The 16,084-nt window shown below is 37.2% G+C and overlaps 1 protein-coding gene across 1 annotated transcript in view; it reads right to left on the reverse strand.

The window, feature by feature from the left end:
• Nucleotides 1–9,126, reverse strand: part of LOC103254782 (collagen alpha-1(XXV) chain) — a 134,358-nt gene extending 125,232 nt beyond the window's left edge. The window contains exons 1-3 of the mRNA XM_008052777.1: nucleotides 9,055–9,126; nucleotides 8,202–8,309; nucleotides 7,072–7,107 (exon numbers count right to left, since the gene is read on the reverse strand). Coding sequence (XP_008050968.1) covers nucleotides 7,072–7,107; nucleotides 8,202–8,309; nucleotides 9,055–9,126 — 216 coding nt within the window. The remainder of the gene's footprint in view (nucleotides 1–7,071; nucleotides 7,108–8,201; nucleotides 8,310–9,054) is intronic.
• Nucleotides 9,127–16,084: the final 6,958 nt, after the last annotated feature.

Below are 16,084 nucleotides of genomic sequence, written 5' to 3' on the forward strand. Positions count from 1 at the left end.
TCGACTTCAGGTCTAAGGACCCTAAAATTCTCTGCCTCAGAGACTTGAGATAACTTCAAAGATGGTCTGTTGCTTCTTTCCCAGGTCTGTTCTTCTAAAGGCAAAAGACATCACTGGTGTGCACAACAATAAATCGGAAGAGAAAGCAAAACAAGTGCGAATATTGAGGGATGTGGATGAAGCTTGGTCCTGGGAACACCAAAGAACCTGAGCCTTATAAAGTTAGAACTTGAGTATTATAAGGTTGAGGGGTGGAGGGAGGTGTGGCAGATCAAGGAAGCAGGCCAGGGGCTAGGGTTGGGACTAGTTACAGCTCTTCTCAGGTCGCCACACTGTGGTTTTGACCTCCAAAGAGTGTAATAATTCTGAATTTGACCTTCCAGGTCATTATGGAAATATATCTGTGAAGGTTAGAGGATAGAGCATATTTTACTTAACAGTTTATTAGTTTTGTTTATAACTTTAAAATATTTAGACATTTTATATTAGGACTTCCATTTGTTCTTTTGCCCCAAAATGTGTACATTTGCCCTAAATCTGCAAATGTAAAGCATAGTCTTCAAATGGCGCCAACTTCATTTTGAAAAGATTCTTCTTCATCTGGCTTAATTACAATCTCACTAAAATCCTCATATTAGGGTCACATATTTTGCTTCAGTATAACTATAATAGGTTGTATTTTAAAGTTAAAAGAAATGACATTTAGAGAAGTTGATTATAGTTTTGAAGAAGGAGACAACTTTTAAGACCTTTCTCCATTAAACTTAACAAATGACTGTTCATTGCACTTAACTATTTATCAAATATATATAGTGGATAAATATTAATATATCACATGTCTGCACATTTATAATGAAAACATAAGTAGCATGACTGGACTTTAGAGTTGGAAGGGAGCTCATATGGTTTAGTCTCACCCCTTTCTACAGATGAGGAATCTAAGGCCTAGATACCTTAATTTGCCAACCATGATGTGGTTTATTAGACCTCTAACTGAAACCAGTGTCAAGATAGTTAACAGTAGAGCTGATTCACAGCCTAGAGGTCGTTAAGTAAATTAAAATGAAGTAATGAGAGACTACAAACATATTTTCAGCTGTTTAGACTTTTTGTATTTATGTTACATGATTGTGCTTCTAAATAACTGTGGAAAATGCTTCCCCAAGTTGATGCTTTGTTTGTAGGAGACAGAAGCAGCATCAAAGGAAAGTCAAATGTTCCTTCTGGTCACACACGAATGCGATCTTTACGTACCTCTAGAGAAGTCCGTGCACACAGGAATCAACACAGAGCAGGTTCTCTTGGACTGGGCAACTGGAAGTGGGCTGGAAGTGGACTGGGCAACTGGAAGTGGGCTGGGGGGGGGTCAACACTAGCAATGAAGGTACCACTTGTCTACTTTTCCTCTATGCATTTGGAGAACAGCATTACAGGCTCTGGACAAAAGCACCGAGGAGGTGGGAAGAGCTCTGCAGGTATGCCATTTACATGTACTTCATGGACAATCAGATTAAGTGGGGATGATAAAGCATTAGAAGGTTGCTAAGGTGTCTCAGTAGGCTGCGTACCCAACTGAAGTACATGCGGTTTTACCAAACAAAACTTTGTCCTTAAAATCGAATCTAATGACTAACTACACTAAGATGATTCCAGTCATTTCTGTTATTTGTGATTTGAAGCTTTGGGGTTTTGCTTTCTCTGCCAGATTCAAATCAGGAAGACTGTCTTCCATCTGCTGATCAAGATAGCAGGTGGGTCAAAGCACAATGAAAGAAGAAGATGAGTTTTATCAAATATAGCAATGCATTACAAAGGAATATATTTAAAGTAAATCCTTGCATATTGGTTATTTCCATTTTATTTTAAGTACAGCAGAAACATTTATGCTTATGTTATTAACTAACATTTTTTAAAAAAGTGTTACGTGCACTTGACCCAAATGTATTTAATATGTTTGCAGGCTTAGCCAGGCATGGTTGTGTGCGCCTATAATTCCAGCTACTTGGAAGGCTGAGGCGGAATGATCACCTGAGCCCAGCAGGTCGAGGCTGCAGTGGCCGGGACTGCACTCCAGTCTGGGTGACAGAGTGAGACTCCAACTCAAAAAAAAAAAAAAATATGTTTGCAGGCAAAATTAAAATGAACTAAAATTATCTATAGACTCTTTGGACACAAGCCCAAATTTCACTTTAAGGGACAATAACAGCAAGCTTTTTCTGAGTTTTGAATTCTCAGATACTACCAGGGTCCAATGAAAAATATTTAACATATCCTTATAATTCTGAAAGAGATGAATAGACATGTTATAGAGTTTTATATATTTAGGGGCAGGGAAAGGAAGGAATAAAGAGTTTCAGAATTGAGGAAGTGATTTGGTTTATGAAACCTTAGATATAAATACTTTGAACCAAAAAATAATATCCATAAAACTGGAACTGTTTGGTATATTTTTTAAAATACCATTTATCTTTTATGCTTTGAGAACTTCTATATTTGTCAAAGAAAAAATAGTAAGACTATCAAAATAAAAGATACTTTCAAAAATACTATTTTGACAACTATACACATTTCTGAAGAACTGAAAGATAAAGATCATTTGTGCTAGGATTCAGAACTTGATCACTTCCAATTGTGGTCAGTCCTTGGCTTTATTCTCGAGCAGCTCTCTCCTTATTTTTTGGCATCAAATTTATTCAAGCTTAAGATTCTGTCCTTTCAAATCTCATCCTGAACTTCTTGGAAAACCCAAAGGTCATGTTAACAGAATAGATGCTCAGCAGGATTAAGTAAATGTGGAACTGCATGAGCTGCAGGTTTCCTTTTTTATTCTATCATAGATGCTGTTAATCTTTACATGATTATTTTTGCAATAAAAACTATACATCCTGGATTAGGAAAACTAATTCCCTCCCCAACACACTCATAAACAGTTTTGTAAGAGCTAATTTTAGATTGTTTCTAGCTTCTTCATTTCATCATCAGAGACATTCGAAATTTATAACAACTCTCCAATGCCTCTTGAGATCCTCCTTTAAGCAAGCAATCCTCCCTGACACAAAACAAGTGTTGTGGGGTTTCCATAACGTGGAAGGGTTTCCATGACGTTTATTACATTTTCTTTTTTTTAACAGTTGGGTAAGAATGTTGTGAAAATGAATAATGTAAGATGATGGAATACATAGGAGAGGAAGGCTAAAACAATAACAACCACAAACAGGACAAAAGCCCTAAATTGCACTCTCAATTGCAGTATTTGATACGCTGTAATTAATTACTAGCTGTTATTGATAGCTACTATTCAAATGCTCTTAGATATTACATTTCATAGAAAAGTCTTTTTGCCTGCCAAGTTATATCACTGTACACTTGTTTTAACAGTAATACTTCTCATTTATGGAACTCGTTGTAGTTCATAAAATACTTTATATTATTTCATTTGCTTTTCACCATAACCCAGTGAGATAGGTAGAATAAGATCAGTAAAAAGGATCACAGCCTATTGTAACTCCAAAACCAGAACTATTGGTACAATGTACTTTTCTCCCTACCAGCCTTCAAGTTAAAACACATACACACACATAATATTTGAAAGAAAAATTTTAAATTTCTAAGGAAATTTTTTTCTTCATGAAAATTGCAATTATATTCCCACTGTCTTCTTCTTTCTTTGAGAAGGGTTAAAATATACAGGTGTTATTCAAATTAATAGACACAAGTTGTTAGAATATTTTTTTAAATGATAGATTTTTAGGTTGGAGAAATGTTTCGTGTTAAACAATCAAAAATATGGAACTTCATTTTGCTAGGGAGAGGAATTAGAGGATTATATTGCTTTACAAAAAGACTGAACAGGATTGCTTTAAACAGCAAAATTCCTCAGCACATACAAAATATGTTGACTTAAGAAAATCTGATTGATACAAAACTTTACAAGAATACATCTGTTATATAAATCCATGCTCATCTGTAATTTACTCTAGAGAGAACAATTGAGTGATAATAATAACATACTCATATAGTTATTCATTATATATTTTAAAGTGCTCTCCCCTAATTTATTACGTTTGTCTTTCGCAACCTTTTAAGGCCGTCAGAGAGGATATTATTCTTTCTTTGTAAATGAGAAATTGAAAGGTTAAGTGACTTGTCCAAGGTCAGACAGACATACATTCATTTACTGCTATCTGAGTGATGTAGTTTTAACGGGGTGGTCAAGGAAATAAGGTTCTTCCTTCTATTTTTTTTTAAAACAAGTTGCGAAAGCTATTAAAACAGAGGTGGATGATCTCACAAATATAATGTTAAATAAAAGAAGCCAGACAAAAAGGTGTACATGCCATAGGGTTCAATTAAGTTAAAATTCAAATGCAGGCAAAACTAATCTATGGTGACAGAAATCAGGATGGTGGTTACCTCTGGGATGGTGACTGTTAGTAAGGGAGGACTTATGATAGCATTCTGGTTCTTGATCTGGTTTGTACATAGTTATGCTCACTTTGTGAAAATTCAGTGAGATATACTCTATGGTTTGTTGACTTTTCTTTGCATAATTATAGAAGTTTTCTCTTTGAAAAGGATTTTACATCATTCAAAACAGGAATTTGTAAGGTAACATTTAAATGCACCTTGAGTTCATACATATCCTTAGAACATTTGTGATTTCAGTTGTTTCTTAGCTGTCTTTTAAAAATAAAAACACAAACTAAATCTGAAGAGCTTAAAAAAAGAAAAGGTTTATAGAAAAAAATCCAATATTATCTTTATCTAAGAAAGTTTCTATATGAAATGGGAAATGGGAGCACACCAAAATAACAACATGATTCCTTTAGAACTAGGTCAAACATTTATATTTAATGATATCAAACTAGGAATTGTGGGGGAATTGGATTATATTGTTATTCACATAGCACATCCTAGAGGGAATATATAAATTCAAGGAAGATAAGACTATATTTCAAAAAAAATATTCAAATGACTTTAGAGCATTGGTTATTAGGTGTTTCGTTGGGCATCAGGGAAGAAAGTCAATGCTAATACCAATGATAAAAACCTGGGGACAAACAAGGGCTCCTGGAATCCCAAGTAGCTTTCAATGCAAGAATGTATGGGAAGAATATGTTTTGACCATTTTCCAGGATAAAAATTACATGCACATTAAATTGCCTAAAGCAATTTCAAAATTTATATTGTAGTTTCCCAAGAATTCTTTATACTCTATGACGCCCTGTCACTGAGAGTTGAAATTCTATGCCGTTACTGTTGATGAAAAAATATATATATATACATATATATTTTTGAGTTGGAATCTCACTTCATCACCCAGGCTGGAGAGAAGTTGGCATGATCTCCACTCACTGTAGCCTCGACTGCCTGGGCTCAGGCGATCCTTCTGCATCAGCCTCCCAAGTAGCTAGGACTACAGGCAAACACCACCACACCTGGTTAATTTGTTTAATTTTTTTTAGAAACTAGGTCTTGCTATGTTTCCCAGGCTGGTCTTCAACTTTTAGGCTCAAGCAATTATTTTGCCTCGGTCTCCCAAAGTGTTATAAGCATGAGCCACAGCGCATGACCTGAGAAATATTTTAATTGCTGCGTAAAATTATTTTATTCTTTAAAAAACCCCACTATAGTACCAACAAATTTTCATTTTCAAATATATATCTTGATATTATAGGTCAGGAAGAGAATTTTCAGGCAGTGGGTTAGATTTGGTCCTAGGGTGCTTTCATTTCACCAAGGCACCTGGAAAGGCCGCCTCACCTACAGCTAGCCTCCCAGGGGAGTTTCTCCCCAGAAGAGCTGCTGAAGGCATCCCATGCAGGAAGAAGCCTTCCATCTCTCATCCTTTCATGCATTCATTCCTGATCCACTGTTGATTCCTGACCAACTGCTGTGTTCCTGTGCATAGTTTTACTAGGACCTAGCTAACTATTTTTTAAAAAGAACTTGTATGCCCTGAGTACCTGCATGCTGCATGTCAAACATTACACAGAATGGACATTGTCAGGCTTGTTGTGATCACCTGCCAGTTCCCTGGCAGTGCTGGGACCCACTCGTGTTGCATCCAGGATGAATGCGAGCTGTCCTGGCTTATGAGAGAATTGCCCTGTGCTTCCCAATTGTGTTCATATCATAATGTAGGTTGGACAGGCTGCTCAGGAGACAGAGAGAAAGAGGTAGGCTGAAAGGAATCCCACTCTTCAGGGCTCACCAAGCTGACCAAATATCTCTTCTACTGGCCAACGATAAACACATCATGACAACTGGGACCTGGGTGTCTATGAGTGAGCCCATGTGGAATCATTTCACGACCTTTTCTTTTTTTCCCTTTTTTGAGTTGGAGTCTCACTCTCTCACCCATGCTGGAGTGCAGTGGCAAGCTCACAGCCACCGCAGCCTCCACCTGCTGGGCTCGGGTGATCTTTCTGCCTCAACCTTACAAGTAGCTGGAACTATAGGCACCACCACGCCCAACTAATTTTTTGATTTATTGTAGAGATGAGGTCTCCAAGTTGTTCAGGCTGGTCTGAAACCCCTGGGCTCAGGCAATCCTCTCACCTCGGCCTCCCAAAGTGCTGGGATTATAGGTGTGATCTACAGGCCGGCCTCATGACCTTTTTTTAATGACAATAATCCAAAAGGCACAAATGCTTCTCTCAGGGTGAAGTCCTTCAAAAAAGAAAAACTTGGCTGCTCAAGGTTTGCTATGCTAATGCACAATTAATCATGCCTGATCCTTTTGAAAATGTATTTCTATTTCAGTTAATAGGCATATTCCTAATTTTAAACTCTTAGAAGAGAGTTGCTTAAATTAAATTCTCTCCTTTGAGCTTCTTCAGCATCTGTCACTCCCCACAACTGGAATCTTCTTTTTTTCTCCCACACCAGCTCTGTAGAGGAGTAGTTTTATGACCCTCAATATGTAGCAAGCATATAGGCCATATTACTTTTAGCCTTTACTAATCTTCACTTTTTTTTATTATAGTCACACATAATCTTGACTATAGTTTTTCATAACCTGGCCTCCCATTATTTTTCATATAGGAAAAGATAAATTGAGATACTTGCCATTAAGCCTTGTTCTCCTGGTTTGCCTGGTTCGCCCTTAAAAAAGAATAGTGATAATTTTAATAATGCTATGAACATTTTAAAAATCCTTTAATTTATTATTTCTTTTTCCCAATACCCACCGGGGCATGTGAATGTCAAGTACATTGTTCAGGTTAAATAGAGGAATGCAGCAAAATTAAAAGAGAGCTAATTGCTTTCTGCAAATGAATTTTATAAGCATCTTAGAATTTAATAAAATTAGTCTATTATGTCTTCTTTATGATGACATAAAGATGATGACATGGTATTTTCTTTATGAGAACTTGGAACTTTCATACAAAGGACAGAGAGACAATTGCTGTTAGTGTAAGACTTAAACAATAAAAGTAGCAGAAATTGATTTTAAATTTTAGCCTTCCTGGATTAATGGTGACAGAAGTAACATGTTTTATTAAAATTGATGGAGAGAAAATTGTGCTCTGTCACCCCCCTATCATCATTTTCTAATACTTAGATGATATGGAATTGATTTATCATGTTTTACTGTCATATTATAATGACAGTCATTGGCTAAAAATATTTTTTTGGAAAAATTATGCTTATGATATCAATATATGTAACATGTTCCTGGCCTTTCAAAATATATTTTCCATTTTGTTTTTATGAAATCTTTTTTTAGTTGGGTGCAGTGGTACATGTGTATAGTCCCTGCTACTCTGGAGGCAGAAGCAGGAGGATCACCTGAGCTCAGGAGTTCGAGGATACAGCAAGCTAGGATTGTGCCACTGCATGATTTCCCAAACAAATCTCCCATATAAATCAAAGGCACTTCTGCACACTGTGGTAGACAGGACACACACGAGATCGGGCATCTCCAATCACAAACTTCTTGAGGCTTACTTGAAATCAGTTTAGTTGCTGTCTCCAGGTCTCTCTTTGTGGTTTGCATGGGTTCACGATGTATTGAACCATAAAGCAGAAGGCGGTGGGAGTGCCTCTCTCTGCTGGGGACTTTCCCACCAGCCCACTTCTCTCAACTCATGTCACTCACTTGACACCCTGACCTTTACCACCCTACTCTATCCTAGTTCTCAACCCTTATCACAAAACAAAACCTGTGAGAACAACCCAACCAAAAAGCAACTCACGGGAACTCCAGGCATTCCGCGGGGGCCGTCTTTCCCTGTGTCCCCAGGTGGTCCTCTAGGGCCTGGAGGGCCTGGAGGTCCTGGAGGCCCTGCCTGTCCTTGGTCACCCTGCGGTGGAGAAGGGAACAGGTCAACAATAACCATGCAAAATAAAGACCCAGGTCTTCTTTTCAACACTTTAAATTTGTATTATCTAATCCACATTCACACTAGGAAAAGAACCAGAACAACCAGAAACAGGAAGCCTGTAGGCAATTTGCCTGCCAGCAGGGAGCAAATAAATATTCATGTTGGGTGCCTGACTGTAGATGCTGTTAAAATCAAAGCAGCTCAGAAACCAGCACTCACAGCTCTTGGAAATAGTGTCTGTGTTATCACTGTATGCAGAGCTGGTATGAAACTTTTGCATAACTTAATCCACGACAATGCTGCATTGGCTATATTCACCTTATTTAATAAAATGACTGCATTTATTGTTAGACAAAAGTGTTCACTTTTTCATACCCTATATAATTAAACACACAAGGCTCCCATCATTGTGCATAATAACTTCTAAATTACCAAAGCTAGAGAGCTTAGAAACTGAATCTGATACTGGTTACAATTTAAGCTTTGTTTCTTTAATTAAGAAAACAATAGATAAGTTCTCTATACTTTTTTGTTTTGGTACTTTCATATTTATTTCAAACAAATGCAGCACACTAACTATCCTTTTGTCCTAGGATATTTCCAAATACATACCCTCCCACCACCCATACCTCCCACCTATAAGAAGTAATTGGTAAAGCAATAGTACACACAGCAATAACTGAATGCAAAGAAGAAATCAGACTTCAGCAAGAATAAGCACTACCTTAATCAGGCGGCGTTTTATGAGCTGCTGATCAGCAGAGAGAAACCCATGATTGATTTTAGGAAACACCATCTGATCAGTCAGGTGAGGTCAAAGGTTGAAGTTCAGAGATGAGAGAGTTGAAGAATAGACATCAGAAGGCCCCAAGAAAGAAATAAATATATACATATTAGACTTAAAATGACTATTAAAAAATAGAACTGGCACTTGTGTCTGATATTAGACCCTCTGGCTCTTCTAGAAAGAAATAAAACCCGAAAATGGGATGGTGAGACCAGATTATCAGCTGGAAATGAACCTTTTTTGTACGTTAGCAGTTTGCTGTGGACATTGGGTCTTTTTAAGGTAGTATTTCCCCAGAAACAGATAAATGGATGTTACTCTACATACTGTGCTCTGAGCAGAAGGTCTAGAGACAAAGCATCAGTTCCATTTCCGCCAGGCTTGTCAACCAGCATAATGTGGCGTGAACTTGACTGCCATTTTATTGATGCTCAAGTCCAGAGAGAGTACTTAGAATTACTTAATTGACTGGAAAAATATCACAGAGCATTAGAATGCATGCAAATTAAACCACTGAGGTGTGGCATGGTTCTAGATAGCCATGCCAGCCTCTCTTCAGTGTACCTGCTTGAACTCAATAGCTTCCTCTCAAGTATGCTCAGGATACAGCCACTTAAAGTCTATTTGACCTCACTGATGCAGGTGAGGTCCCAAGTCCCCAATCACTTGATGTGTATGATGAGAGGAAGCAAGGGGCTCTGCAAGCCAATCGGACAGTTCTCGCTCACTCTTATGCTGATTGTGGCTCTGACTGAGCAGGTATGGGCACCAACCACAAACCTTGACGGTGAGGATCTGGTTACTGTGCAGGGCAGCAACTGTGGGGAAGCCTGGCAGGCCCTATGGACATAGCACAGCACCAAAACAACACGACACAAAACGTCACACAGACATTTCACTGGTGGACAAACAAAACAAGCACATAACTAGCACCTCTCTTTCCTGGCTCTGAGCCTTGCCTTGTTTGACACACCATAAACAAAATTAGACACATGAGGTCCCTAAGCGAACCGACCATTCCTTAAAGCATGAAATGGTGATATTGAGAACTCATTGACGGTTGTCTCTTGTGGCAGATACAACGGGATCTGTGTATACACCGGTGTAGAGTTTGCTACACATAACATTTCTGGAATCTTGCTTACAAAATGTTAGTACACAATGAAGATAACTACACCATTGTAGTTAGGAAAACACCATTGTAATCTCCCTTTATTGGCATTCTGTTTACAACTCAGGACATACGATACATGTATTAATTCTTTTTTTGAACAACAACAGGGAACAGAATTTTGCTGTCAGATCAGAAGAACTCTTCACAATAAATACAATATGCCAGATCAGAAGTATTCTTCACAATAAACACAGTATGCCACACAAAATAGAGTCTTACCACCCACATATCAAAATTTCTTTCTCTAATCATGTGATAAATCTCAAGTCTCTCTTGTTTCAGGAATTCATGCAGAGGTGGTGGATAGAAATCTGTCTATTATAACATGTGTATTTCATGCCAGGGGGATTTATGGTCACACTCTGCAATAATCACTTCTGTCACATAACTTTTCCAAAAGAGCTGGACAGTTCACACAACCCCTTAAAGCAGAAAAGCAGTTCTGAATTCCTTAACAAAGGAGAATGGGGGAGACAAGTTTTAGAGACGTGAACTTCAATAACTTATACTAATGCATCCTCACAGGCATTATCAATTAGGTACAGCTGAGAGAGAAATTTTGCTTTTGTTCTGATTCTTTTCTAACAACATGTTAGAAACTAGAGCCTTGTATTCCTTTATTTTTTTAAACACAAATATGTTTATCATACAAATGAAGTAAACAACTACTAAAGCAATAAGTGGCCTCAAGTTTCTGTGGGCTTCCTTCCTGCCCTTCCCTTCTTCCCACCCAAATCTATTTTAAGGATATCTTCAGGTAAGGTCAACATGTTTCTAAGTTTTTAACTTTGTTAGTTTTGGAGTTATTTTCCCCCCTATTTCCCTCATATTAGGAATATATTTTCCTTTTTAAAAGAGGCACTATAATTAAGGTTTTAATTCAAAGGTAGTTCCTCTACCCTAATGCCTTTGATGGTCATTCTTTAGAGCTAGAACTCCACAGGATACAAAGCAGAGAGCATCTATCCTTTTTGCTAAACCCATTCTGATAAGACTATGAAGTGGTTGGGTAGTTTTGAGGTGACCTGTGTCCACTTTTTCTTCTCCCTAAATAAAAGTTCTTTAAATATATATTCTGCACAAATTCAGAAATGCTACAAGTTGGAAAACAGATGTGTACAATTTGCTTTTGTCTTACTATGGAATATGAGTTTAAAATGTTATTAGATGGTAATGTGCCAGCATCTTTCCATCTGTGACTCATTAGCCCTATATTACACAGTCAGAATTTTATATATAAATCTCATATTTATGTAATAAAGAACAAAAACAGATACAAACAAGAAGTCTATGAGGGATCAGAATCTTGATTAGTGGCGATAAATCATAATGTCACTTAAAACAGGATTATCTAACAAAATAATTTTAAAGTAAAAACCTTTTAACAGCACACATGGTAGGTCTTATGGCCTTATAAATGTTTTGAAATTTGAAAATAAGTCACTTCTTGCACTCATATCTGAGCATGGTCAGGTTTCTGTTTGATCATATTTTCAAAATGCTCACCAAAAAGAAAAACCTTAAATTTTATAACTTCTTAGTTTGGATTCCAATTTTAATGAGATGTAATCAGGGAAGCGGTAGATAATTCTTACCTCAGAGAAATCCTTCTCTTCAAAGAGAAAAATCCCTTTTTAAGGAAGCTGAGTTATGTTCTTCATTCATCTTAAGTGTGAAAATGCTACAGTCAGGTGCTTAGAACTACATTTTAAAGAATTCACTAGTAGCCGGGCTTGGTGGCTCAGCCTGTAATACTGCGCCTTGGGAGGCTGAGGTGAGTGGATTGCCTGAGCCCGCGGGTTCAAGACCCGCCTGGGCAACTTGGCCAGATCTCATCTCCACAATAAATAAAAAATGAGCCGGGTGTGGTAGCGCACGCCTGTAGTTCCAGCTACTTGGAAGGCTGAGACAGAAGGATCGCCGGAGCCCAGGCTGCGGTGGCTGGGAGTGGCCACTGCACTCCAGTCTGGGCAACAGAGTGAGACTCCAACTCAGAAAAAAAAAAAAAAGATTTCACTAGTGAGCCAGGCAAAGGGATTTCAGGAGTTTACACGTAGTGAAGTAAAAAGGAATATGTAGAAGGGGTCTCTTAAATTCTGACAAAAATTCCATGGACTGGGGTATAATATCCTAGGACTCTGCTTCTCAAACTGGGGTAAAAGTAACCCTTGGAGTATATGGCAGCATCCTGGGGAGTGTTTAATCACAATGATAAATATGGTACATCTTCTAAAAAGTCTATTTTAATTAATAGTAAATTATTTAACACATTTTTGTATAAGTCAAACATTGATATTAGGTAGAATTTTAAATTGCATACATCTTAAAAATATTCATTATTTGATAGTGGTAAGAAACCCCATTTCACAGGATTTACTCCAGATCGTAGGTAGACACTGACTCTCTGCTTCTTGCAGGAGTTCTATGGAGAGCTCATTTGTAAAGTACTGCTGCTAATGCTTACGTTTATGACATGGCTTTATGTGGTTATAACTGCTAGGTTTCCCCTGCTGTTCATATAGAGTATACACGTTCTCATTAACTATGGCATTTTTTTCCCCCACAGTATCATTAGTCATAGTCTTTTCTAAATACATGAAATGGATATATTTTACTTGGTTTCACATCACAGAAAACTTGCCTGGTAAACAGATGGTTTGAGTGGGTGTAGAAACAAATGTGTCTCCAGAAAAATGTGGAGAAAGAATCCAGGAATAAGCTGATATAACGTGTACATCTTTTATCCCAAAATATTTCGAATTCTTAAGAAATTGGATGTATAGGAGTTGTCAAACTGCCTTATACAGCCCATGTTTTTCTCCTGAGAGCATAAAGCTTCAGACAACTTCATGCGTCTTCATGACATTCTGTAAGTCAGGGAACCATCTCAGGACCAGTGCTTTGACATCATTACAGAAAGGGTTATATTTTCTTTCATTATTTTCTAGAAGAAAAGAGACATGCCTACCCTAAAGGAATATTGAACAAATAAATAATGCATAGGAAATGCTTTTAACTACTTAGAGGCCATACATTCAGGTTGTTATTGTCACTTTTATAATGATAAGTATTATGTGATTACACTATAGTAAGATAATTTTGTGCTTTGTCAAAAGTATTCAATAAGGCAATGATAGAACCAGAATTTCAATCCAGGTATTCTGACTGCAGACTTTGTCATTATGTAATGTATGTGTGTATAATTTCTTTCTACTTGTTTTATAGTTTAAATATTTGCTTAAAAATTGACTAACATTCAACAATACTTACAAAGTATTTGTTGAGTGCCTTCTATGCAACATTCCCTGGGGACTGAATGGTGAACAGAACCCTGAGCTCATGAGGTTTAATGTCTAATGGGGCAGTAGAGGGAAAGAAGCAGGCAGTCATGATACAGAGTGATGAGTATTATGATGGTGAAGTTGAGAAGCTACAAAGAAAACAAAATGTGTACCTAACACCAGGTTTGAGGAGCCATGGACGACCTCCCAAGCCAGGTGAATGAGGAACTGTAGGTTGATACAACAAGAGTAAAACGAAAGGCAGAGGAACCATCTAGGAGTACATAGTCTAGTTGTGGGATTGTGTACTAGAACTAGAGGTGAGACGAACTGATCGTTTCAAATGATGTTAAGAAAGTAGAATTTGCAGAACTTGTAACCTGACTGAGAACGTAAGGGAAAATGAGGAGCAGAGAATGGTCCTAGTTCTCTAGCTTGACTAAGGGAAGGATGGTAGAAGGAACGCAAGAAGAAAAGTGAGTTTTCTGGGAGGTAGGTGGTTAGGGACTTGCAGAATTTGAGATGTCTATAAACAGCCAAGGGACAGCAGTTGGATATGCATATAACATAATCAAGAGAAAGGTGAGAACTACAAGTCATATGACTGTGTGAAGTCAACTAGGAAAGCTGTAGAGAAAGCAGACCCAGAAAAGAACCCTTGGGAAGACGTAGATTTAAGGGCTGATCAGCACAAGGAAGAGTACCCATACTTCTTCTACAAAGAAGTATGGAGGAAAAGACTAACAATTATTTTAATTATAAAAGGAAATCATATTGACAGGAAAGAAAATGTGTTATGCTGAGAAATGAAATTTCCAAGTTTCTCCCTAATGTAAATACTATCATGATTCTGTTTGTCCAAAATATATCAAACATTGCAGTCCAACCATTACAGTGGGCATGTGTGCAGCATAAATAAAGATAAATACTTCTCAACGTTGGTAAAATAATTTCTGGCTAAGAGAGAACAGATGGGGAAATACTATAATAGGATACAAAAATATTTAGGTAAAAGAATAACTTTAGTTTAACAGCAGAAACTGTCAGAAGGCCAAATAAGTAAAGGAGAGAAATTAAAAGAAGGAAATGTATAGCTAAACCATACCATATTGCAGTAGATGGTATACTCTCTCTCTGAATAGAAAAATCAGTTGTATAAGACTAAATAGCTAAAATCATTCTTTGATCAATCAAATAGTATGATAATTAGAACTTTTGGAAATCAGAATCTATACTTTAGGGTCAAAGATTGTCTTATTGAATCTATGTGTAGAAAGAATTAGCCTTCTGTAGTTGAATATAACATTTTTAACTGGCTCAAAAGTTAATTTTTTTAAAAGCAGGATTTAGCGAGAGAACAGAAGAGCTCCCACAGTGGGAGGGGACCTGACGGGGTTGCCCAAAAGTTAATTTTTTAAATAGATTACTCTAAGTTACATTCTTTTATGTTTTATCATAAATGTTGCTCTAGTCACTTCGGGAATTCTCTTTTTATATGTAAATAGTAAATGTGAATTTTACAAATTATTTGGAAGAGAAAGACAACGATGCATTCTCTACAACTGACAAATATCATTAAATACTTTAGCTACTAAAGTCCTGAGTAAATAAAAGCAACCTGCAAAAGATCTGTGAGTAAGAAGATGGCATATAAACTTTAACACTGGCAAACGCGAAGTATGAGAAAAAGTGCCTAGACCACACATACAGTCCAAAGGCTCTACTTGCTGTACGTGATCTATTAAGGGATTCCACGGACTGTTGTAAAGTGTTCCCTAATAAAATACATCTCAGGAAGACCAATAGAAGATGGGACCCCATTAAAAGAGGTCGAATTTCTGAAGAAGAGTTGTCGAGGCCTGAGGGGACCAGAGAAGTGTAGACATGGGATATGGGGTAGAGAAATAAAATAGCCTTGCTGTCTGGAAAGGTAAAAATAAAATTGTACTGATTTTATTTATGTAAAATTTGCTACAATTGGATCAGAGCTATCCTCTCTAAATAAACATCAAGAAAGTAGTCCTGTCTTAGGGTCTTAAAAAATAATTAAAATGATAAATAAATGACAAAAATGACCCCCTAGTCACCTGCTCCAGAGTCTACCATTTTAACCGGTATATTTTCCATACATTTTTCAGTCTCTGAATTTCCTTTAACTTATTCATTTATTCAAGAATAATTTAATAAGATCCTACTATAAGTAAAGCACTATTTGGACATTGGTATTTGGGAAGTAAACAAGAGATGTCTTGTCCCATGCCTCAAGGAGCTTAGCGCATAATCAAGAAAGGTAGACATTAAACAAGTGACTTCAAACGTGGCTGGGATCTCACTTGATCTATTTACTCATGTTCTTTTTCCCTTGTATTTTTTTCCATTTTTTTCCTACCCTCTCACAAGTTCTTAGTTGGCCCTCTGCATATTACCTCAGAAGAGGAATAAGGAGGTAGGGTGGGAAACAACTCGTCTGCCAACACTTCTAGAAATCAAAAATATCTAGAAAGATACTCTT

Source organism: Carlito syrichta, unplaced genomic scaffold, assembly GCF_000164805.1.
Source record: "Carlito syrichta isolate Samal-C Ts95f unplaced genomic scaffold, Tarsius_syrichta-2.0.1 Scaffold287500, whole genome shotgun sequence".
Taxonomy (NCBI): Eukaryota; Metazoa; Chordata; class Mammalia; order Primates; family Tarsiidae; genus Carlito; species Carlito syrichta.